This window comes from Solea senegalensis, linkage group LG1, assembly GCF_019176455.1.
Source record: "Solea senegalensis isolate Sse05_10M linkage group LG1, IFAPA_SoseM_1, whole genome shotgun sequence".
In the NCBI taxonomy this organism is placed as follows: Eukaryota; Metazoa; Chordata; class Actinopteri; order Pleuronectiformes; family Soleidae; genus Solea; species Solea senegalensis.
In genome coordinates, this window is record NC_058021.1 from 15,248,523 (window position 1) to 15,274,130 (window position 25,608).

General features: G+C 40.2%; 2 protein-coding genes across 2 annotated transcripts in view; one reads left to right on the forward strand and one right to left on the reverse strand.

The window, feature by feature from the left end:
- spidr (scaffold protein involved in DNA repair) overlaps window positions 1-23,110 on the forward strand; it is a 34,115-nt gene extending 11,005 nt beyond the window's left edge. Inside the window, exons 9-20 of the mRNA XM_044028917.1 lie at window positions 3,979-4,165; window positions 4,945-5,189; window positions 10,418-10,576; window positions 14,335-14,422; window positions 15,351-15,491; window positions 15,603-15,662; window positions 16,199-16,397; window positions 19,039-19,224; window positions 20,544-20,637; window positions 20,717-20,828; window positions 21,674-21,730; window positions 22,587-23,110. Of these exons, the coding sequence (XP_043884852.1) occupies window positions 3,979-4,165; window positions 4,945-5,189; window positions 10,418-10,576; window positions 14,335-14,422; window positions 15,351-15,491; window positions 15,603-15,662; window positions 16,199-16,397; window positions 19,039-19,224; window positions 20,544-20,637; window positions 20,717-20,828; window positions 21,674-21,730; window positions 22,587-22,706 (1,648 nt within the window). The 3' untranslated portion in view covers window positions 22,707-23,110. The remainder of the gene's footprint in view (window positions 1-3,978; window positions 4,166-4,944; window positions 5,190-10,417; window positions 10,577-14,334; window positions 14,423-15,350; window positions 15,492-15,602; window positions 15,663-16,198; window positions 16,398-19,038; window positions 19,225-20,543; window positions 20,638-20,716; window positions 20,829-21,673; window positions 21,731-22,586) is intronic.
- Window positions 23,111-23,189: 79 nt separating this feature from the next.
- cebpd (CCAAT enhancer binding protein delta) lies at window positions 23,190-24,668 on the reverse strand. Its single transcript, XM_044028930.1, has one exon. It carries the CDS (start codon window positions 24,437-24,439, stop codon window positions 23,534-23,536), a length of 906 nt encoding a protein of 301 aa, XP_043884865.1. The 5' UTR covers window positions 24,440-24,668; the 3' UTR covers window positions 23,190-23,533.
- Between the last annotated feature and the right edge of the window lie 940 nt (window positions 24,669-25,608).

The following is a 25,608-nucleotide window of genomic DNA, read 5'->3' on the forward strand; positions in this document are numbered from 1 at the left end:
ATCTGTATATATACATATGTGTATATGTGTATATATATATATATACATATATGTGTATCTGTATATATACATATATGTGTATATGTATATACACACATGTGTGTATATATATACGTATATATGTATATATATATTTATAGATGTGTGTGTGTATATGTATATATACACATATATGTGTGAATATATATTTATACGTATATATGTATATATATATATATATATATATATATATATATATAGATAGATAGATGTGTGTGTGTGTGTATATATATAGATGTGTGTATGTGTATGTATTTTCTTTTTTAATTTTTTAATTGTGTGCATGTTTGGAGCTTCAGGGCTGTTTGTAGGACATTTAAATTGGCACCCGTCTTGCGCTGACTGCCAGAAAACTGATTCGTAAGATAACGTAAGACGGATCATTTGCCGTCTTCAATTCTTAACGTCTGTGTTTCCTATTTATCGTTGAGTCAGAAGAGAAATTGCTTGTCCCAAGCTCGGTCTGACAAGCCCCAAGTATACAATAACATACCGTAAATTACCCGAAACTGAAGAAAAAATTCCACAGAAAAATGCTTTTAAAAGACTTGTTCATTTTCCGTTCAACTATGTTGAGATATGATCAGGGTAACATAGTTTATATTGTGGTCATAAACCTATTTTGTCTATTTCCGCATTTTTTTTACCTGATGACAGGTGATCAAAAACTGTACAATAAGGCTTTTGTTATACAGTATGAAACTGATTTACTGCAGAAAGAAATGCATAGTAATGCTGAGGAGATTTACAGTAGTACTGCATGTGAATAACTTTGTTGTTTCAAAATAATTCTGTGGCAGTCATAGTTGTTTGGGGTTTTAAGTACGGACATGAAGTTCTCAGCTCACATCAGTAAGGAACAACAGCCCAGATGTGAAGAACATCTCCTCACGTAAGGAGCAGAGAGGCTTGCAGGCGGGGGGGTTTGTGAGTGTTTTTGGGATTGTTATGGAGTTGGAGCGAGGCAGCAACAGTTGACTCCAGCTGTTGGGAGTTTGGGCTGAGTGTGCTCTGGAATATCCAGGCTGGCGGAAGTGCAGGGGCCTCCTCTGTGCTCTGACGTCACAAACAGCTCCAGGGAATGCTTCACATTCCTCTTCCTGGCAATCGTTAGGTCATTTCCAGCAAGCTGGGGAAAAAACACTGTTGGATTATTTTCTGGAGCATTTGGGAGAAGAGTGTGGAGGGAGCCAGAGGGCTGAGATTGAAAACACATGGCGGCTTTGAGAGTATCTTTGGGTTTAGCACCTCTCATTCCATGTTGTGCTGTATTCCTGAAAGCACAAGATAGAGTAGAGAGCCCCTCCCTCATCATAAACACCCATTAATTCTTTTGGAGAAAGTGAACATGCCTCTTTTCATCCTCTTTGTTTGTGAAAATCACTTACAGACGTTACAGCATTTGGTCTACATTTTAAATCAGTCACTAGTTTTTAACTCAATAAAAAGTCATAAATCAGAAATCAACTGTCATAACCAAGAGGAGCTGATGACATGCTAGAAATCCTCCAAAGAGATATTAGTTTATCCAAATTTAACATCTACAGAACAGCCCAAAGTGGAAAAACACAGAATGTAGAGCATCAGTTTGGCTGGTAAAATTCCTCTTCTGATTTTCCTGTGTGACAGTCGAAGGTTCAACCTCCCCCGTAATTCCGGGAGTGAGTAGGTTGACTCCTCCCACCTCCCACACCTTTTTGTGAGTGGGCTGGGGACTGAGCGGAAATACCTGCAGGGATTATTCACTGATGAGCTGTGACGCCAGCAGCCAGGGCCACTCCTTAACCTGGCTACCTGTCTAATGATGACAGCTGCCCACTCACCTGTTTAGTTCAGTGCCACACTTCCTGTACAAATGTACGTGTGTCTGTGAACAGTACGTTCTGCTCTGCTAACAATGAAGCATCGCTTTTACTGATTGCCGATCTCTGCTGAGATATTGGACTGATGACCAACAAGCTTAATCAGAACAGGAGTTCTGGGTCTTTTCATTTTTGTGTTTGGAAACAAACACAACCTCACCTATTTGCAAAGTAGGAAAATAAAACCACACAATGAAATGACTCCTTTAAAACATACTTCAAGCATTTAAACCTTATTGGATGCAATGATGGACCAATTTATTGGCTTATACTGAGGTTTAAAATAACCATTTGGCCAATAGTCGATACATGTGTTGATGTTAGTTTATATATAAATATAATATAGATAAATATAAATAATTCTGTTCTCTGTATTTCAGCTTGGAAAAATCAGTCATTATGGTTGGGAAAAAAAAAGTATCACAGTGGATCAGTGCGGTAACGTTTACACAGACCAAACATTCAAAAATTCAGGTGAAGTGTAACCAAATTGAGATTTACACAGTGCTGGCGATCTTAATCCACTCATGTGAACTCATTACTCAGAGTAACAGACATTCATTTATGTGAAAGAGTCCCACACTATCACTCTCTATCATGTATTTGTCAACAACAATAATTACTTTTTGAGTGAAGGCTGTGTTGTGAAAGATAATTAATGACTGTACACTGCCAACAAATATAAGCTGTCCTTATTTGACAATTGACACAAAATTATTGACTGTCACAATAGCAGTGGATTCATTTTCTTTTGAGTGAGCTATAGATGAGTCACACTTCTGCCTCCACCTGTTCGGGAAATAAACGCTATGTAGTGAATGTACAGGGTACAGGAACTTTATGTGCAGTGAGTTTAATGCAGTCACAGTTAATAACACTGCAATAAATCTGTCTTTGAGGTTAAACCGTAATTTTTTGTTTTTATTGAGATGGTGTCAAAGAGATGTTGATTTATTTTGTACAAGGTGGCTGTGATTTAGTTGTCACTATGTCCAGCGTCTTCTGTTTAAATATGTCTGTAATATATTGCAATTTTATAGCTAATAGATACCATTAATAAAGACCCAGTTGATTTGTTGAAAGACATTCATAAATAATCATTTATATTTATATTTATAGAAATAATAGGATTTCTCAGTTTAACACATAGTTTTTCTGAACTATATAAAACTGCTGTAATTGTGAATCCAAACAAAATTGGTTTTCCCCCCACTTACCTGTTTTTTTTATTTTTTATTTATCTGGTTCAACTATCACCACAGTTCTATGACGAGCTGTGACATGTACAGCAGTTCCAGTCACAGAGTGCGTTTGGCTCTGAGTCAGTAATAAGCCATCATCACATGATTATCCATTTTAACATGTGGAAAAAGAAATAAACTGAACAGCAAACAATATGCCATAAACGTATCTGGCTGTTGTAAAGTACCACGACCAGAAAGGCTCCATAAGGTTTTAAAAATAAAGGTAACGTCTTCTTGGCACTCACCACTGAGAGAGGTTCAAGCTTGTAACGTTGAAATTAAAGAGTATCACCAGAGCGCTTCAGGTCACACTTCACACTCCGTGCTTTTGATTTGTGTTTTTAATCAGCAAACTCTCAACCTGTTTGATTGCACTGGGTGCTGAAGTACTTTTCCACAGTTGACGTCACTTTTGCAAGATGTTTTAAATCGAGCTCTGCAGGTCTGCAAGGTGCAGCCTTGTAAGAACCTCAATTACATGGAAAATTGTGTTTCACCTCTGTGAAAGAGAACAGTTAACATGCGGTGTGTATGTCAAGTTGCCTCAGATGAGATAAATGTATTTGAACTTGTACTCTGTGCTGGGTGGTGCACAGTAAAAGAGACCTGCAGAGGTGGTTGGCTTATCTGAGTTTGACATCCCCCCCATATTTATGCAACAGCTTAAATCCAAGTTTTTGCATGTGTCATCAGTGTAATCTCAACATTTTCCAACACCTAAATAATGTTTGTTCCCACACGCAATTCATGTGAAAAGAAAGTGCGGAGTTGAAGAGCAGAATGCAACAAAAGTGAATTTCCAATTTAAAACTGATAAACTTTCTCTCCTTCAGGCAAAGACTTTCTATGGAGGGCTTCACCTATGATATTATTCTCAACACACACTTCAGCCAGAAAGTGTTCCGTGATTCCAAACCCGCCGCCATGCCAGTCTCAAGAAGCCTGCTCACAGCAGACAAATGCATGCCCTATTATTTGGGTAAAATGTTTGGAGTGGTGGAGGTGTGCAGGAACACTGAGGTGTGTATGCTTCACTATTGGCACATTCAAGCACCTTTTTAGATTTTAGATTTGACAACAAGCATTGTTGCGTACTCTCGGCGGCTCTTGTAAATTCACTTTCAATGGATCAATTACTGCGAGACGGAAAGATGACACCAGTCTTGAGCTGAAATGTGATGACAGTTTCACCATGTTGTTTGCATGACAGTTTGGCTTCTGGCCAGAAGACAAGATTCTGATTTAGCTGTTAATGTCAATAAACATTAACTCAAATCACTAGAAGCTTGTGTTAACTTTTCAGGTCGTAGTTATTAAATTACATGTGCGTCTCTGTGAACAGAAGGGTTTGTTCTCTTCCTGTGTGTCGTTCCAATTCACAACATAATAGTCTCTGTGTCCTACCAATGGCAGACAGATGCCACTGAATTCCGTTGTTGGTTTTCATGTATGTTTAAACCCTTTTACTTTGAGCAAATACAAATAAATGAGCAAAGTGATTCTGGTAACGGCTGCAAAACATAAACATATTCTGTCACACCATTGCGCTCAAGCAGATTTTAAATAAAAAGCGAAACTGTAAATCTAATTTGCGAGTTTTGTTGATATTGAGTTACGTACGTAATACTGTACATTGACATGCCCGTGGGAATAAGTTTCATTTTATAGAGTTCTCTGTGGTTTTAGTGGGAGGGCTATGGAACTGCAGCTATAATTTCCATTTAGCCATTTAATTCCTTCAGATGCCAAATATAATTAGTTTAAAGTATTATCTCAATGTCATGTTCTCTCCTCTCCAGGTTGCTGTCCCAAGTACTCTGAGCAGATTTGGAGGGTGGAGGGATTTGACAGGACACTGCCTTTCTCTCCTTGAAGCCATAGAGGGACTGGGCCAGGCCGGCTCTGTGGGGCAGGACATAGAGGTGGTGGTCCAGAGGGTTTTCTCCAATCCTGTGCCTGACTGCTCTGCTGTGTCCATTGTCAAACCCAGAGTTCCCTCCAGGTCATCCACAGCTCCTCCTCCTGCGGAGAGAGGGAAAACCAGGTACTGTTGAACACGCTGGCCCAGCGAGGCCTTTGGTTTGTCACTCAATGCCAGCGAGACACTTCATCTGCTGTGTGTGTGTGTTTCTCTCCCACGATATACATTGCTCTTTTTTGTTGAGATTGCATGCTAGTTTCCTTGGTCCCAGGCCTCACATGCTTCCCCTTGGTGGCAGAATGTGTATTGTTCTCAGAGCAACAGGCCCCACAAAGTGCTTATACTGTCTCCAGCCATATGGCATTGCTTGACAAAGGACACAAATACTTCTAATTGGATCCAGCCCTGTTGTGAGTGATTCTAGCCAAATTCTCATGAAAGACAGCATGATGTTTTCAGAATCTCGTGCACCAGCAAGCCCGGTGTTGAAATGATGCCCACTCATACTCCTCCTCTTTTCTACTATATTGTTCCAAAGAACACCTGTACAGAGTCTTTTTTTTCACTTGATGTCATTCATTTTAGTCTAAACAATGCAAAAAATTAATAGATGTACATGAGATGATTGGTTTTAGGTTTTAGTTTGTGTTGTGAAGATGAAGCCAGGTTATATTATTATATTCACAGAAATGAAATCTGGGTGGAGGAAGACCCAAGGAAGAAGCCATTAACGTTCTGATTGAGGATCTGATAAAGGGGAAATTGTTTTTGGATGAATTCCTGACATTTTCTTGAACATTTCCAAACAAAAAAGCATCCAACAGAAATGATTTACTTATTTGTAGTCATAACAAGTCCACAAATGTACTGCTCTCCTTGTACGACCAATTTTGTTTTCTACCAGGATTTTGTAGCTAACCATAATTTCTCCCGTGTTACCAATGAATTATCAGGACTGTGGTGACCTTAAAGGGCTATGTCTGCAGGGCTGTTTGTAGGATTGCTCAAAAAAAGTAATGAACCAAGCTTTTGTAGCGGGATTGATTAATGGGGTAGACATTTGGTATGCATGAAAATATTGATACACTGAAATATTGTAATATTTCGTGCTAAAATACTGTATCAAGTCTTTGAAACTCTGTGTCGATATGGAAATATTGTTGACGTGGGTTTTCTGACAGTGGTTTTGCTTTGTATTGAAGCCTCCGACCGCTAGTTGGCAGCAGGTTTTTGGGCATTTGGCTGATCTCCCCCTTCTTCCACTTGTCTTACTAGACAAAGAAAACATTGTGCATTGTTTGTGACAGTGTACAATCATACAACATTGTTTTTACTATGATTAAAGGTTTTCTTAAAATGTACTGTTTTCTTGCTGGGGGAATCAAAAATATGAACTTGCTTTTAGCATCCCAAAGGTTTCCACTTTCAGTGTACACTTTTAGCTAACGTTATGGATTTAAAAAAATAAACAAAACCTGTATTATTTAGTACAGCTTTACTTAGGTCAAGTTATGATAAATTATATAACGCTTTTCTAGTCTTGATGACCACTGCCATTCACCATTCAATCACAGTTTCATACTACGCATCTATTTCTACCACTCATTTTTCATACCCATTCACACACAGCCATCAGGAGCAGTGTGGGGTTAAGTGTCTTGCCCAAGGACACATCGGCATGTAGACTAGCGGAGCCGGGAATCCACAACCTTCGCGTTGAAAGACGACTCGCTCTACCACTGAGCTACTGTCGCCCCTAGTTATAAGTTACATGTTATAAGTCTCGTTTTAAAAAGATTTAAATATAAAACAAGTGCACCTTGTATCCAATACAAGCTGTTTCATGTGCCCTGTGTTATTGACATGACTTAGAAGTTTAATTGAGTGGTCTTGTTATAGTTAATGAGTAAGTGAGTGTTCTTTTTGAAGCAAATCCAGTAAGTTTCCTGACTCTCCCCACACGTATTGTTTTTCTCCTTTGCTGAGTAATAAAAAGCAATAGTTTCTCAGCGTGGCGGGGGCTGCGGTAGTGTGTGTGGGGGGCACTGTGGTTAAGGGAGGAGAGCCCCAGTCAGCTGACAAGCGAACTGACTAAATGAGCAGCAGTTGTAATATGACACTTGCTCCTGCCACGCTGCCTCTTCGTCTGGTAAACAAACGTCGTCCTCTGACCGGAAACTCTCCCTCCCTTCTGTCTTGTTTCTCTTGAACTCAACCAGATTCAACAGGCTTAGTTGGTCGTGAAATTATGGTGGGGCAGAGGTTTAGGAGGTGATCGTGGCCTGAGTCCAAAATATCTATTTGTTACTAATCTGAATATTGCCCACTCGAAAGTAGCCGTTTACGTTCTGTACATATACAATAGTTTTACCATCTTGTTTTTTCTTTTTTTATGCTATAGAAAAGTACAAACAATATAACTATACATGCCAAAACCATAATCACTTCACATAAGAGGGTTTGGTCTGAGTTGCTGCACAGAAATAACCACACTCAGTACATTGTGTTGTTATAGTACTTTTCCAGTGTGCTTGTCTGCTTTGGAGCGAGCACTGCAGTTTACTTCGAAAACCACTGCCTTCATTCTATGTCAAGACAAGGACAGTTTGTACCTCTCATATTGTGTCCCTAGCCCGTATGACTCACTTCCCTGGTCAGCATGCTTATTTGATCCTTTTGTTGTTTAGCCTCTGTGTTAACACACAGGGGAGTGAGGCCAGCATGATATTTATGCCTGAAGAAGATGTTAAGTTCCCGTAAATTCAGAGTAGAATAAACAAGAAGATTAACTGTTTGTAGGAAGTGAGAAGAGGCTAGTTGTTTTTTTTTCCTCTCTCTCTCTCTCTCTCTCTCTCTCGCTGGAGAAGGAACACAATGTGCTGCAAGGATCCTGTTACATGCTTGTTTATTGCTTTGCCTGCACTGATTGGTGCACAACACATCGGAAGGAATCCCGCCTGTCCACCCCCCACCAATGAGGCCCCTCTGCTGTATTCTTAATGTGTGGGTCGCTTACTTAGCATGTTGCCAAGTAATGTTCATGTGTGTGGGCTTGCAAGGTAACACACTCTGTGTGTGAATGTGTGTGTGTGTGTGTGTGTGTTTGAACAGACCCAGTGTATCGTTGTTCCTGGAAGGAAAACTGAGTTGCTGAGAATTTTCTGTGATCACTCACAATAACAAATTCCTGAAAAAGGCCACTGACTACAACCAGCCAATGGCAGAGGATTGCTGGGAGTGAGGGGGTTAGTAGTTTGAGGAAGTGAGGCTGTGAGCAACTAAAGGGAGGGACTCAAAGGAGCTGTGGTTGTTTATGTCAAGCTGGTACCACCACAAGTCTCATCACCCTTCTATCTCTTTATCTGTTAATGTGATTGGTCTTATCAGCACTCACCCTAAAGTGTTTTCAAGTTCAGACAAGCTCCACCAAATGTGAATTTATGTATATATATATATATATATATATATATATATACACACACACACTTTTTTCCCACTTTTATTTCAGATTTTGATCCACTGATTTAGCCCTAGCTAGTGGTTAAGCTCACAAAATATACAGTATATTATCAGCTTTATTTGTGAAGATATAAATACAGTTTTAGTAGTTATTTTCCTTGGCTGTATAGAGAGCAAACGGTTGCATTAACAGTGGTGACATATTATTGTAGCTTTTTTTAAGTTTGTTACCCAAAACCTATTATATCTTGGTACTCAACTTTTAAGCTGCAATAGCACAATTGTTGAGTTTCATTTACAGGTTGTTAAATACTAATATTTTGTCATCACAGTCAGTTCTGAGCTCAGACACATGGGATTATTGTTCAACCGTGCCAAGAAAATCCTGCTGACTGTATCTTAAAGTCATCTAGTCATCTTTTAAGCAAATGTATTAAATCATATGCTGCTTCCAGCTCCATTCATGTGAAAATGTGCTGCATATTCTTTGACATCAGTCAAAACCAAGTTTTAGATTGAGGTTCTAATCGGTGATGGTGCCACCCTTTTTATTACTGGACTTCTCAACAAATCATAAATCACAAATGCCAGTGATTAGTTAGTTTTGGTTCATTGTTAAAGATTTGCATGACATCTTTCATGTTAGAGCTGGACCTTCACTCACTCAAAACGTAGCAAGTGTGATATTTTTGAATTTAGAGAATGTGAAGAATGTGAGTTTTGCGCCGTGTTCAACTTGTCACGAAGTGATTGGTCTTTGCTGGGATAATTACCATCTATGCAGAAGGGGCGGGGGTCTGTTCACATGACACTTTGAACCTTTGCACTTGTGTTAACTGGCCGCTTTCAGAAAATCTGATATTTATTTTTTCAGGTTTCAGAGAAGATGTTGTATAGGTCTGATTTTGGGTTGAGAATTAAACAAACAACTGGGAATAATCTTGGTTAAAACGTTGGCTTACACACCACCAAAAGTTATGAAAGGAATGTTATTTAGATATCTATTTCCAGGTCTCTCAAAACAAACACAGACGGACCTAATGTTTACCAACACGGGACATTTATAGGCCCAATCAGGTGGTTGAAAATGTCTCAGAACGTTCCCAATGTCTGGGATGGGATATGTGCATGCATGCACATGCACGATGACAATCCTCCTCCCTCCTGTTTTTCTTCTTCTTTTTTCTTTCTCATTTTCTTCCCTGGAAGTTGTTTGTTGAACCAGGGATATGAACTCCACTGTTTACTCTCGGGGGTGGTACTGGGCTGTGTCTGGGCTTGACTGACTGAGACTAGAGCCTGTAGTAATTCAGGCAGTGTGCTCTGGGAGTGCAGCAGGGTGAAGGAACACACTGCAGTTCACTGCCTTACAACTTTGTAGGCCAAAGGTCTTTTCTGTCAGCAGCAGCACACTGTCAAACCAGTCAAAAATGTCAAGTCTTAACTGTGTATTGTTTAGTGTACCATTGATACCAGTGGTGTTTAATACACATATTTGTATCCATGAACATAAGTAGTTGAACCGTTTATTGTTATTTTGATAAATATGTTGCTACTCATGTACAGGTGCAGCCAGGATAAAGGCAGCATACAAAAAACAATGTGACCTGCACAGATTTCACACAAAAATTGGGAGCAACAAAAAAAAAAAGAAAAGAATAGACCTCACAAACTTTCTTTAATCCAGTTGAGTTTGCCTTTGTATTATTTTTCCATTGTTTAAGACCACTCATCCACTCTCAGTGTGCTGTTCTGCATACATCTGTGTAGAGAAATGTTACTATAGCCCTTAACTATATCTTTTTTTGATGAAAGAAAACAATTCCAAGAGTGATATTTGTTGACAATAAATGTCTCAGCTCATTGTGTTCTTCTTCTTTGTGTTTTTCCAGGCTGTGTGTGCTTGTCCAGGACAGTTGTGGTATGTTTAGTGTGGTCCAGCTTCACCTCCTGCCCTGCAAGGACGACGTCCTCCATTATTGCCAGAAGTGGCAGGGGAAGACTTGTGTTCTGAGAGGCATTAAAGTGGTTCAGCGGGTCACTCGAGAAAAGTAAGATCCCCATTCTCCTTTGTACTGCACTCTGTAAGCTAGATAAGGAAAGCTTTTCACCAGAATTTCAGCTCACAGCTGTAGATAAACTCCCTGTGAAGAATACCAAATTTGAGTTTCTGCTGTGTGGAAGGTTATCTGATCTCTCTCCTCGACTATCTTGGACAACAACCCAGAGTAAATACCTGTGATAGACAGGTCTAAAATGATCTCCTTTCAGACAACCCTTTTTACTCTTTATGAAGAAATTAACCTCTGCCAACCACGGTTTCCCAGTGCCAACACCACCAAAATAAAATTCCTCCTTCCTTGGGCCGTAACCATGAGTTTTGCTGCTCACAAACAGACCGACAGACAACTGCTGGCAAATACCTAACTTCCTTGGTGGAGGTAAACATACCACTGGTAACACACCTGAAAATGCTGTTCGTTGGTGTGCCAATGTAAACAGGAGGCAGGCTGTCTCCTCCGCAGCTTAGTTAGTTAGTGTAGGCGCACAAACTACTACAAATGAGGATACAACAGTGTAGACTGCATGGTAGCTTTGCTTGGACTGATGATGACGGGTGGAACTGTAATTAAGTAATAAGTAAGTATTGTACTGTAATTCATTACACAGTGCATTCCCAAGTGATAGCTGCATTGTGAATCCACACCAAAACATGACCAAAAGAATTTCTAAATCAAGATGCGTCCAACAGATATGAGAACTTCAGAGTCGTGTGGAGGCCAGCCACTGCAATTCAAAAGTATAATAATAATAATAATAATAGTATAGTACAATGTACATTGAAGTCAATCTTCAGTTGAAGCCAGACTTCTAATAGCGGGGAATTCATTTATTGAAGTTGTGTGTTGACCTCCTCTATGATAGGTGGTGATATTTGTGTAATAGGTGATACATGCAATAGGAATTTTACTTCCATCACATTATCTGGTCTGATTTTGAGAAATTAAATTTTGTATTGTATTTTAAAAGTCTGGATTTTAGTAGGACTGAAGCATTAGATGGCTCAACAAATCCTCACTTTTAGCCTTAAGTGTCCTTTTTGTAAACATGAACGTCCACATTTATGCTGCTGTGTGAATCTATTATGCTGTCCTGCCAGCGGTACCACTGTGTTTACATGTAAATTGATCCCTAGGTGCACGCTCTAGGTCCCATGTGAGTTTCCATAGTCAGGATCCCAGATTAGAAGCAGTGACACTGGAACATTTAGAGCCAGGCTGGGGGTATGTTTACATCCTTGGTATTTTCAATGCTACCACAGCCTATAATGTGTCTGGAAGTTCTCTGTGGTCAGACTGACGGATGGGCTATCTTCAGGGCTCACACATGGGCTGTCTCATTCGCTCAAGTGGAAAAACACGTGTGGCTGGTGGTGACAAATCAGTCATTCATACTTTACGTCCAAGTTCTTAGAAGCAACCAGACTTCTAAGCATATCTTAATAATAGTTCCAAACCCTGTTATTAGGATGGCCGATCCACAAATGCATCGTCCATTGGTGTTATTTGATCACAATAATTAGCCCAGCGTTGTTAACAATACCTACAAATGCCTATGACGTGAAGTCGAAAGATGTCCAAATCTATGATGGTTGTGACTAATAATTATTAATTTTATCCCATTTTTAGGACTTAAATATATTTTTGAAAATGTATTTATATATATATATGTATATATTAGTCAACAAAAAGGGTACACAGGTTCATGACCAGGTCAATATCAATGACACTTGGTTCAGTTAAAAAGATCAGTTTCCTCAGCTGCCTGTCAAGGTAATGTGTCAAAAACATTCTCACTACTACTAGAGTTGCCTGTCATTTTGCCACCTCTCCCTTTTAAAACGGGGGTCTCAGACTCAATGTGTCGCAAGTGGCCCGCGGGCCGGATGTTTTATACCTCCGCTTTATAAAGAGCTTCCTGATCTCAATAGGGCTTTGTCGTAGTTAAATGAATAAATAAATAAAAATGTGACTTGTTCCAAAACTACTTGCCAAATCTCATCTCTAATCAAATGATCAGAAGGCTCTCAGTCACCTGTGTGAGCTCCTCCCTCTCATTATTACTACAATGACAGATTTTGGATGTGTGCCCATGGAACTCTGGAAATGCCTTGTCGATGCCAAAGGTCAGAGAAAACTGGCCAGACTGGTTCAAAATGTTAAAAAGGGCAAAAGTAGACATTTAAAAGAGTATCTTATAGAACCACTTCATATACTAAAGGTATGCAGAAGGACTATCTCTGAAGGCAAAATTCGTCAAACCTTGAAGCAGATAAGCTACAGCGGCAGAGACCACTGCGTGTGCCACACCTGCCACTTTATTGGGTGTCCTTTGTACCTAATAAAATGGCCAGTGAGTGTTTATTCAAACCCTGAGTTGTACTGTGAAACACTGAAACAAACGCATTTGTTTGCTATGTCAGCTCATTATCAAAGTGTGTAGAATGAGTCCTGTCAGTTTGCTGTTACTCTTCCTGGAGCGGGCGTCACTGGACTTGAATGGGCTGCAGAACCAGTTCCACACAAAAAGCCCTGTGATTACAGGCTGACTAACAGGTTGTTAACCACAAGCTGATATGACAGCGCCTACATGGATGAATAACTAACAGTGACCAGCCACCCTCAGCTCCATGCACGACTTAGTACAGAGACAATGAATCAGAAGATTGACATGCTCTGACAGAGCTGCTACTTTGTTCTCTTTTTTAATCCCTCTTACGAGAATCAGTCTAATGTAAATAGAACATCATGAGACATAACTTCATTCTGTCATTATGTAGATTAAATGTAACAAATGACTCATTATGATTTAAACCTTCATGTTGTTGGTTTTCCAAACCGTGGTCATTTTGCACCATAATGGTAACGTGATTTACATGGGGTGTGAACCCATTTTCCCAGCCTTCAGTATCGCAAAACTTGGCTTGTGTGAAAACTGTTATTGCATGTATATGCCTCTGCCAGCCCAAGCATGCTCCCAGTAAATTCTAGGTGATGTTAGAACAAGCACTATCCTAACAGATTCATGTTTCAGTGGAAGTGAAACTGGTTTTGAAACTTTCTGTTGTCCCTGATTCAACAGTTTCTCCTTGTTCCCCTCCCCCTTTTCACTCTGTTTCCTTCCTCATAGCCCGCTGGTTGTAGAAGGCTGTAGGCATTGTTTTTTCAGGTTGTCCATTCACATGTCCACTATGTACTTACTACATAGTACTGTGCAAAATCCTTGGGCACCACCAGCTTTGTTGTGTGGATGTCTGTCAAAATCTGTGATCATTGGCATTTGGATTTAAATGATTGAAAGTTGTGAGTTTAACTCGTATAACATGTTTATGTAATGCTTAAGCATGTCTTGAATAAATCTGGCGTAATCAACCTTTTTCACAGCAGCTATTTTTTTGTTTCACATGAAATAGGACAAACACAGATTTTACCAATAACATTAATTATGTTTTCACTCCAGTTCCAAGAGAGCGAGGGATGTGCTATTGTTTAAGTGTTCTTCAAATTTGGCACAGGCAGTCAGTTGGACTTGAGAACAAACTATTGGTCGAGAATCTCTCTCTTTTTTGTTGTTGTATTGTGAATGTACTATCTCAGTAACACTTGCAGGAAATCCTTTTACGTTTTGCACAAATTTGTGTTTGGCTTCCTGAACGTAAAATAACAAGCTCTGGTTCTGTGGTAAAAATGTGTACAATGAGAGGTTTACAGCTGCTGGGTGATCATTCTTCTTTGTTTCTGACTCTTAGGCGCACAAGACTTTTCAGCTTGATTGACAGTCTCTGGCCTCCAGTGCTTCCCCTCAGAGATCATGGAAATACTCCAAGCACGTCCACTGTAAGTTCTGAGTGCATAAGAAATCATATATCTTCCTCAAGTGAGGCCTTAGTTTGGTGTGGGAATATGACTTTATTTCTATCATTTGACAAATGTTTTCATTGAATATCATTTGCTGTGGAAAATGTAAAAAAATCAATGTTGTAAGGTTTTGAAACAGACAAAACTAAGGGATGCACATCCCTTAATACTATTTTCTTGACATTTTACAGAACAAAGTTTCAAACAAGGAAATAAGTCATAGTTGCAGCCCAAATCCATTCGTTTGGTTTGACCTCTAAACCTTAACATAATAATGTATTTTCAAGTTTGAAAAGCTAATTTTACAGTTTAGCAGCTGGAAGTACTTGTGTTTGGATTAAATTTAGGTGAACACAATTGACAACTCTACAATGTTTTGCCCTCGGTATTGGGCAGAAATAATATTTTGTATCACGTAATGTTTAATTCCTCATGTAAGTCCTATTGTTGCACTGTGTTTATCCTGCTGACAACTCTTTTTCTTGGATAATTAGACACTTTTAAGAGTTTTGCTATGTCTGTATGTCAACTTGTACAACTGCTCTCAGTCTCATCCATAGCTTATTTTTTAGCCCCACCCACAAAGGTGTGATTGGCCGTTGTTTACTTGGAGACGAGGTTCAACAGGGTGCAAAACACAAGACTTCTAATAAATCAAGATGTGCGCAGAGCCCTTTTTACATTGCTTCAATCTGCCTTTGCTTTATATAATTGCATGCTTGTTGTCCACACTCAAACATCATGAGTGTCAAAGAGACACACTCAACACATATCCAGTGTCAAAACATGCTGCAAATACAACACAACATGTTTGCATGCTTCCTGTGTTACATCTGAAGCTCTGATATCTTCTGTTTAAAATGCCAAGCATTTAAAAAAAAAAAAAAAGGTTTTTCACCGTTTGCAGGAGATCAGAGCTGCAGGTCCAGCGCCGAGTTTCTGCTACCTGCTGTCAGGTCAGGAAAGCTCTGTGGAACCCACTGAGGGACAGAGTGTGTCCACGCTGTACGTTGCCCCCGCAAGACAAACCTTACGAGACATAGTGCAGGTGAACATTTTCTCACAGCACCCACGTGTACACATTTGAAAACTTTGGTGCCAGATTAAGACAACTTGTCTTCAGTAGTTGGCTCTCATAACAGTCGTTTTTCTTTTTCAGAGTGAGGTGAAACCTGGTCGCTGCAGTTTTGTCGCCACTGTGATATACAAGAAAGTGCAGGTACTGTATTTTTTTTTCTTGTTGGCTTTGTCTTATATCAGAAAAACACTGATTTAATTTGACTTTAACCACACATTCAGAATAAATAGTGTCTTCAGGAGCTGCTTTACAGATCATTTGAACCAACAAACTGATAAGATTTCAGCTCTGACATTGAGCGGCTCTCATATCACTCTGTGTAAGACAATCTGTGTCAGGCCCCTGTGTTCCTCGTCATTGATTGGTTCAACCTTTAAACTTTGACCAGGCTGAGATAGTGGCTCAGAACAAATTGGTGGACTTTGTGACATGTTTACAATGCTGAAACATAGATATTCTTTTCAGAGCCGAGCTGTTGTAGTAAGTCAGCGTTGTGTGCAGCTGTGACTCACTTCATCACAACTGTTTTCAGAAATCGCTGTGCATCTAAGTGCAGCTTTGTTATGTCCTGTTTCCATTAAAGTTCACTTTCTAGGTCATTCTGACTTTCTAAATATTCCTCTGTCTGTTTTTTGTTTTTTTTATCTCTTTGTCTGCCTTTTTGTTTCCTACATCAGAGCTGTGATGTAGGCCAGGGTGAGGTTTGGTTGGTGCTGACAGACCCAAGTCTTCAGGAGGAGCAGCCTGATAGACCGTGCAGGCGAACAGTCACCCTGTGTGTGAGCACTTCCTGTGTGCTCACTTCCTCTATCCTCGAAGCACTGCACTCCCCCGCTGCATGTTGGTTGTCATTCAGAGATGCCATCAAGGAACATGGTAGATAAAATATAACATGGCTTATTGTGATATGCCGTGATATGACTACTACCTTTTATTGAAGGTCCAGCGTGTAACATTTTAAGTTTTACTGGCAAAAAACAAATGAACTAACCACTGGGGTCATCACTTTTTGTTTGAAATTCGAATTTATATTTTCGAACGTGGGATTAAAAGTTCATGTTTAATCTCTTAATACGTGTTCGAGCGTGATATATTATCAAATGACAGCACCAACATGTCTCATACGTACCTGTGTACAAACACACAGCGCTCACAGTGCTGGACACTCATCTGCGGGTTATAATGTAAATATAAAAGAGAGCCACACTCAACACTTTTGTTTCTGTCAATTAATATCAGAAAGGAAACTGTTTGAGTTGACAAATGGCGACTGGATGTAACGTTATTTAATTTTAGTATGGAGTGGCGTGTTTATTTCTTCCCACTCTTCATGTCACTAATACTCGTTCATAAAGTAAAGAAAGCGCTGTGGAGTTTTGGGGGAGAGGTCCAGGCGTGTGCTTGCGGTGGTTTGGTTTGGTGGGACGGGGGTTTGAATATATTTGAACGAATTATGGATCATTATAATTCAATTTTTGGAGAAAGTGACCTACTAACCACAATTGTGTTTGAATAGTGTGTATTTACTACAAAGTAAAAAAAAAAATCATTTTGTGTGTTGTTATACATACTCTTGGCAAGGGCCTTGCTTCACGCATGTTTCTGCAGCAGCCCAAACAGAAAAAAGCAGCATTTTTCAGCCAGTGTCACTATGCAAACAAAGGCTGACATGCTCTCTTGGTATATGAATTCTTACACACTGGACCTTTTAAGTTTTCTATTGTACAGGGGTAGACTGTGTGCATGTGTCACCATTGTATATTTACTTCATAGTAATTGTGGAACGCCGTAATATGCTACATTATGTTTTTACTCCACTACATTTTAAAGGGGAACATAGTAACTTTTAGTCCATTACTAGCTGCTATGCTATGTATAGTAAGTACTTACATTGACATTTTAAACATTACTTAAGTAAAAGCTATTAAAGGTGGACTTACACAGAGAACTATAAAATCCAAATGCTCTGGTTTTCACACTGCTACATTGTGGGTATCCTGTTTCTTTTGGAGTTTGAGGAATAGTGGTCATCTAGCCCTCCAATGTGTTTTCAGATGAAGAAAAAAAAATCCCATGATTCTTTTCGAAAGGAGTAATATAAACATTTCAATCCCTACTAGGGGTAAGACCAAGGGGGGTATTTAGGACTGGGCCTTAGTCCAGTTGTCCACACCCTTGGGGTTAGACCCCTCCAAATGTTCACCAGATAAATCTGAGGGGGGTCATGAGATGATTAATGAGGTAAGAAAGAAAATAAAATGCAGCTGTGCAACAGAAATGTGTTATTCTTCTCTAACCTTAGGACTTTTGTAAAATATTGGATAATTTGAGCAGTTATTGCAAAGAAACAATGTGAGGAGTGTTTTATCAACCAACACATAGCAAACAATAAAAAGGAGGCCCCTCAAAAATAGGATATTGAATTAAAATAGTCGTTAAAAATAACGATAATGTGTTTAAAGTAGGCCAAAAGTCATTATTGTGTGTGTGTGTGTGTGTTTGTGGATGGGTATGGTGTTTTGTAAGTTAAATGGTGCAGTAAACCTCAGAATAAAAACAGGGACAGTGGGAAAGTTGTCACTGGCATCTGAAACTGAAATTGAAAAGTACCACTGGTCAAGTGGTAATTCAAGTTTGTAGGCAAACTGTTAAGTTACCATAATTACAATAAGTTTATACAATGAAGATTAAACCAGTGGTTCACAGCAAATTTGTGGTTCCTCACAAATAGTGGGGCTGAATGGGGCCCTTTGTCATGTCTCAGATATCTCTACAGAGACATTTTCTCCCCTAAACTTCTCACATGTTTTCATTTAAAGAAGTCGAGGCCCAAAGAGGTAAAATTATCCAATATTTCAGCAAAAAGTCCTGGGAAAACTCCAAAAGAAAAGGGAATACACATTTGTGTAAGGAAACGTTTTTTTTGTTTTGTTTTTTTTCTTTTCTCCTGCCACATTTATCACCACAAATCCACTGGATTTGAGACGGACGGTTGTCTTTATCTTGAGTTTCATCTTGTGTTTATGACGCACTGATGCTCCTGTACCCATGAGATTTTAACGGTCAAAATTCAAGGTCAGTCTGACCTCACAAACATATTTCTGGCCATAGTTAGTTCTGACAAAAAGTTTGCACCAATATCTAATTAGATAAAAACATATATGGGATAGAAATGTACTTGTTGCAAAACAAGCAACACCAAAACAACAAAGTGAAATTACCTTTTCTGTGATGGCCATTAAAGAGGTTGACACCAATGTTGCTATGAGCCAAAATGTTTGTTTCTAAAGATCTTTATCCTAGATGGTGTTTTGCAAAAGCTGCACTGATTAATTGTGGACCCTACAGCCCAAAATGCATTGAAATGCTGTTATTCAGAAAACAAATCAGTAGGCCGTGTCTGAAAAAGCTGTGAGTTTACACTGCAGTTCATGCTTTAGAACCTTGTCCATAAAATTAGAATTAGAACATGACTGTTGAGTGTTCATACACCTGTATTTTTATCTCTAACATCTAGGTGTCCTCCTGTGTGTGGAGCATTCAGTCATTGAGGTTTGCTCTGAAGGCAGCCTTCAGTCCACAACTAGGCCGGAGATACTTTCTCAGTTGTTGACCGAGCCTCGGGCAAAGACCTTGCCCCAACCTGTGAGACTGGATCCCCTGAGTCTAGAAACCACGCCCAACTCCCTCTGTACTCTCTCAGGTCAGTTTCTCCCTTGTGATATCCTGCAGAATATGCAGCGTGTTGTTTTTTTCACAGTGAAAGAAAAGAGCTTGTTTTTTTTTTCATATATAACTTTACAGCTCAGCAAGAGGTCTTGATGTGGTTTGAAAACCAAAAAACTTTCTTCTGTTTCTTATTCACTGTTCTCAGGATTGCATTGTTTGGATCCCAAGGAAATGAAAACACATGAAATATCACTGCATTCACTTACAATTCCTATATCATTTTTCGTGTAATTAACATGCCTATGTCCTATAAATTTCACTTTCCTGTAGTGTGATGGGAATATGAACAAATATTGGAAGTATTTCCCTTTGTTTGATTGATGTGAAAATTATGTGAAAGAAACTAGACTTCTTGCAATGTACTTAGAATATTGATTAAATTAAGCTCTTTTTCCTGGTTTAAATTCATTTGCAGGAGTATTTTTTTCCCCCTTTTAAATTCTTTGAAACCTTGTCAAAATGGTGCAGAACTAAGTGGCTTAAATCGGAGACTAATCTGCATCTGTCGCGTTTGTGCTGCAGTTGAGGGCAAAGATCAAACTGTGAACCCTCTTGGTTCTGGCCCCTCTGGCTGTTAATGTTTGGTCAGGTGGCTGGAAAAAAATAAAACAAACATATTATCTCCTGTACGCGTGTGCAAATAGAATCTTCTGGAAATCAGCAGTGGAAAAATCCTCAGAGCAGAAGGTGCGAGAAGAACGTGTTAAATTCAGTGTCTTATTAAAAGGTCTCATAATTTGTGTGTTACAAAGGAGCTCTGGGTGTCGAAGTGAAATGATGCAGAAGCAGGGAGTAATATCTCGGCTGCATTTATCACTGCAATCTCAGATAAAAAAATGTACTGGATGTATTTATCTCCTACACCCTGTCACACACACACACACACACACACTTTTGAGCCTATGGTTAGATCATTTATCAGTGTTTCTTCTAGTTGGGCATGAATGTTTTTACTTACCAGTTCAAAACAGTAAGAAGCATAAATAAAAGTAATTAAAACCATAATCAGGTTGTTGCCAAAGAGTAAATGAAAGTCAAGTGAGAATGTACAGTTTACATTACATTACATTACATTACATGTCATTTAGCAGACGCTTTTATCCAAAGCGACTTACAAAAGTGCATTTAAACATTTGGGTACAAATAAGAACTAGAAGTAAGTAAGAGTAAGTAAGAGCTTCAAGTAGATCAAACTATGAAGTGCTAGTCATAAGTTTATATGGATGGTGTTTTTTTTTAATGGTGAGAGTGAATGTTGATGTTGATTTTAGCGGTTTTTGGTTCCACCTGCAGGGGTGATAGTTGGCGTAGACGAGGACACGGCTTATTCCTGGCCTGCCTGCAATGTCTGTGGAAGTGACAACTTGGAGGTGTCAGCTGAAAGGCAGTAAGTCTTCACAGGAAATCAGACTAGCGTAATATTAATCACTACAGTAAGTCATCATTTTGTCATTTTCTTCCCACAGTCAGAACTTCTACTGTGTCACGTGTAAGTTAGTCGTGGACAAGCCGGACACAAAGGTTCAACTGGAAGTGTTTCTCAGTTCGTCGTTAAGCAATTGCACTTTAAAGGTTAAGGTGAGACGTTGTTTATGATGTTTTTAAGTATGAATCTGAGTATGATTAGAAATGAAATGATTGAAAACGCACACATACCTCTGTTGAGTACAAAGCAACGGAAAGAAAATAGTTAGTTTCAGGATTGGAAACAAAGGGCAACAGCTCTAACCTGAAACAAACCCTTGTTTATGACTCTTTTCACGTTTTCGTCTTTTTTGTACAGATTAACAAAGGAAATGTAATGTGTTAATCACTGAGATTTAGAGGATTTTGTTAAAGGACTAAGCTGGGTCAGCTGTTTCTTGTGTTTATGCTAATCTGAGTGCACCGCCAACCTCTCCTGCTGTCAGGATTCATATCTGCAGTACGTATGCGGGAGTCATATTCGTTTTCTTACCTCACCCTCATCAATAAGTATTTTTGAACGTGTTTTGCCGTTGCATTAAGACAAATGGAGGGAAAAGTCAAATGCAGGTTGTGAGGGCGGTGCAGTGACTGAGGCTCAGTTCAGACCTTGTTGAAACCTGCAGGCGTGTTCTTGAACACAACAGTGAATCCTCTCTCAAGTGTTGTCCTTCAGTGACTCCGCAGATTTTTATTGACTTGTAAAGATAAGATTCTGCATGAATATTCTGCACATTAAAACAGCATCGATAAGACATCCCAGTGCACAATAGTGTCTTTGTTAGAAAACCCCCCTATGACTCTATCATGATAAAATGACTGATAGAATTATCAGTGTTCTCATGTCCTTCTTTCAATGTGTTAGTCAGCAGTTTAGTTTGGTTTTATTCCTCATTTACAACATGGGGCTATGATTAAAAAGACATTAACGACTCCACGCTCTCTGATCCACTCGACAGCTGCAGAAAAAGACGGTCATGTCGATTCTTAACGCTGCAGCACTGGAGGGTAATGAGGTAGGTTTGCTTTTACAAACTGTTACATAAGGCTTGGCCGGACTGCACGGTGCATTGATCATCTGTCAATATGTCCTGAAAGCACAGTCATCTGCACATGTCACAGAGATAAAGCTGAAAAAAAAATCCCTGAGTCATACTGGTTATTGATGTAGATGAAAGAATGTGCTCTCAAAATATAGACATAGTCTTCACGCTAACTTGCAGGCAAACTGAGTTTGTAAAGAATGAGTTGTATTTTGTTTGTTTTTGGTTTGACTAACTTTCAATCATGTGATCATAGTATGGACTTTTTCTTCTTACTTTTAGTGTGTTATAGACAAGACAATAATGTCAAGATCCCTCAACGAAGAAAGTAATAATTTGTGACGGCATCAGTGGATATTGTTGTTATTTTTGTGTTTCATAGAGAGGCACTTCACTGGTGTTAATGTGGAGAATTCAATGATTGGCAGATATTAATTATAATAGCCATAAGTTTGTGTGAATAAGTGAGTGTCCTTTTAAAATAAAAAATTTTAGGAAAAGGTATCAGAACTTAAGGCAAGGGTCTTGCTTTACGCAGGCCACCATCTTTCACCGGCACGTTTCTGTTGCAGCCCCCAACTGACAAATCGGAGAGTGAGTTTCACTTTTTGAGCTCACTACACGAACAAAGGAGAACAACATCCTTTCTGGTGTAGTTCCCTGATATGTGACGTCATATTCAAGTTTATTTCCTTGTGCAGCTGCAGTCCAAAACATTTTGAGACTTTATAGTAAAGAGGCAAAAGTAGTAGATACAATTTGTGAAACTACGTTTTATGTACCAGGTACGAGTTTTTCTTTTCTTCTTTTGATGGACTGTGTGTCTCAGTTCCCAGGCTACGATGTGGAGAATGTCCTGGGAAAAGAGGTGGGCCCCCTTGCAGTTTACGTCCGTGTCATCATTAAGAAACCTGCCCCCTGGATCGGCCTGGAAGAGATCTGCCTCTAATGGCTGTCAGGGCAAGTAGCTAATGATATCAATCCTCAGGCTCCAAGGATCTGCATGCACACTAGGCCGTGGTCTGAGCCAGTTTAGTGCACCGCCCCCTTCTGAAGGCCTCTTTGACAGCTTCAGGCTGTTGCTGAAGTCAACAGGCGGCATGCAAGGAGACAAGGTCTTGTTTGTGTTAATGATATGTGATCCTGTGCACCAGGAGTTGACAGCCCAAGGGTAGACCAGTGGCATGCAGTCTGTCAAAGCTGCCCACGTGGTACATTAACTTGAATCTGACTTTCAGAGGACAACTATTGAGCTATACGTCTTTTAAGTGTCTTTAAAACCCCTTTTCAGACCAAATCATCTACCTCTGTATTTAAGACACTGTCAATAAACATGTTTTTTTGCTGACTTAACACTTCCATTTCCTGTTGTGCTTTCAGACATGTTGTGAGGCTACACATGCAAAGACTACTCAGACCAGGACATTTCTGCTCATTTTCAATGATTTTATTGCAGATTCCATTAACAATAAAATGTTTTTTTCACGGGTTTCATACAAACTATATAAAAGATCATGCTCTGGCTCTTATACAAAGTTTGGAATTATATATAAAAAAGTACCATATCACGTATATCATCATTGTATCATATAAATGCAGTGGTAAAATAATTTAATACAGAGAAAATCCCACAAAAAATATGGCAGCAACATCATATATTTTCCAGTGCCATTATGGAAAGCTTAAAATACATCTGGTACAGATGGTAAAGTTGAGGTATGTCTCCTAAAAAAAAAAAAAGCGCAATTAGTTCACAGAAGTTAGTTCATATGTTTGTCACCGGATCGCCACACTCGAGGACAGAGCCGCGAATGAGGAGTTGGGCATCTGCTTAAAGAAATCTCTAAGGCCGGTGAGTTCTCTGGTGAGCTGCTCGATGGTTTTGTGGAGCTTGTCGTTGTCGTTGCTCAGTTCCATCAGCTTCTGCTGCATCTCCACGTTGCGCCTCTTGGCTTTGTCCCTGCTTTTCCTCACTGCAATGTTATTCCTCTCTCGCCTCTGTCGGTACTCCATGCTAAACCTGTCCACCGACTTCTTGCCTTTCTCCCTGCCGCCGCTGCCCATCTTCCGCGGGGAGGATTTGGCCGAGCTGACCTGGGAGCCAGGCTCCGGGGTTGTCGGGGGAGTGGGTTGTCCCATGGGGAGGCTGACAGACGTCTGCGCGCAGGTTTCGATCTGGGAAGGCAAGGACGAGGACATGTCACTGTCGCTCCAGTCGGGCTCCTGCTTGATGGGCGCGCAGAAGGCGCCCTTGTCCAGCTCGCTGTCAGCTCTCCTGTCCGCTGCGTACGCGGCTGTCAGCTGCTGCATGTTGCCGGGCAGCACGGACGAGCTCTGCATGCTGTAGTAATCCGTCTTCTCCTGCTTCACGCTGTTGAACAGGTCGAGGAAGAGCTCGTCGTTGCACAGCTCCAGGTTGGGCACGGCTGTCATCGACTCGATGTAATGACTGAAGTCGATGGCCGTCTCGTCGTCGTACATGGCCGGGGCGGTGTTCAGCTCCACCATGGTCTGGCTCTCCTCAACCCCTCCGACGTTCCTGCTGCCCGGCTTGCAGAGCCCGCCGTGCTGCGGGCCGCTGCTCAGCTTGGTGCACTCGTAGAAGTTAGCAGGCTCCATCGCCCAACTCATGTTGCATTGTGGAGACGCGCAGTGGGTGTCCAGGTTGTATATGTCACACATGAACTCTGGTGACTTGTCCACGTGGTGGGAGAGAAGGAGATAAACGTGTTTTTTTCCCCCCTTTTTTTTTCAGGTGTGACAGTTGTCTGTGTAGCACAGTGACTCTGCCGCTGCTGCTCTGTGAAGTCTGAAGTCTGATTTAGATTCGCGCTCGTGTCTCGTTGCCTGTCAGGCTGCTGTCAGTTACTCCCACTTTCACACTTGTTGTCACTCATCTGAAGTGAGTGAAGTTTCGCACAGTGTTTTGTATCGTTTCCCCCTGCTGACGTCACAAGTGCCGCCCTCTCAGGAGCCAGTCAAGTCCAAACGGAGGTCACGTGGTTTCCCTTAACTTCCCATTTGAGGAGAGAAGGGGCGTGTTGCTCCTGCCACCCATTCTTTACTATCACAGTATGAATGGTTCAGAGCTGTTTACATACTGTACTCTCTTCTGGAATTGACTTGAATATTTGTCAGTCTATAAATGTCATGGTCAAACAGTGGACGAGACGTGCGATATAAATGCTTCTGCACCATGAAACGTCTCAGTTAAAATGTAAAAGCACAAAATACAGAAGAAAATAAAAGATGGCCTTTGTAGAAATGTCCCATTATGTCTTTTATGTGGCCTATGCTGATCTTTTTTTTATTATTTAAGGTTCTGGTGGGAGTTTCAATCACTCACTCACTCACTCACTCATCTTCTTCTGCTTTATCCTCCACAGCTGACAGGGTGAAAGGCGGGGTACACCCTGGAGAGGTCGCCAGTCCATCACAGGGAAACGTAGAGACAAACAAATGATTCACTCTCACACCCACAGTCAACCGTGAAGAGTTTCAATGAGTAGGTTAGTGAACTTTTGTTAGTTTGGTATTTGTGTGGACAGCAAAGAGAAACGTGTTTTGCTTACTGCACAGATGGCAAATTCACTGGTTACAGCAGCGAAAGGTCAGAGGTCAACTAGTGAGTAAAGCAATATAGACATGAGAATATGAAAAGAAGATATTATTAAGGTATTTACATGATATACAGTGTATAGCTTTCAGTTTGCAGTGTGCATGAGGATGTGTCGCATTCATTCAAACAAATATATGAGATGAAATTATAGAATTGAGTGGTGTGGCAGGGTTCTATACTGAGCTGGTGTGAACGAGTCTGACCAACCTGCGGTGGGAAGTGTGGATGGGAC

Excerpts from the sequence above, each read along its gene's own strand:
- cebpd (XM_044028930.1), bottom strand. The coding sequence starts at position 24,439 with ATGTGTGACATATACAACCTGGACACCCACTGCGCGTCTCCACAATGC.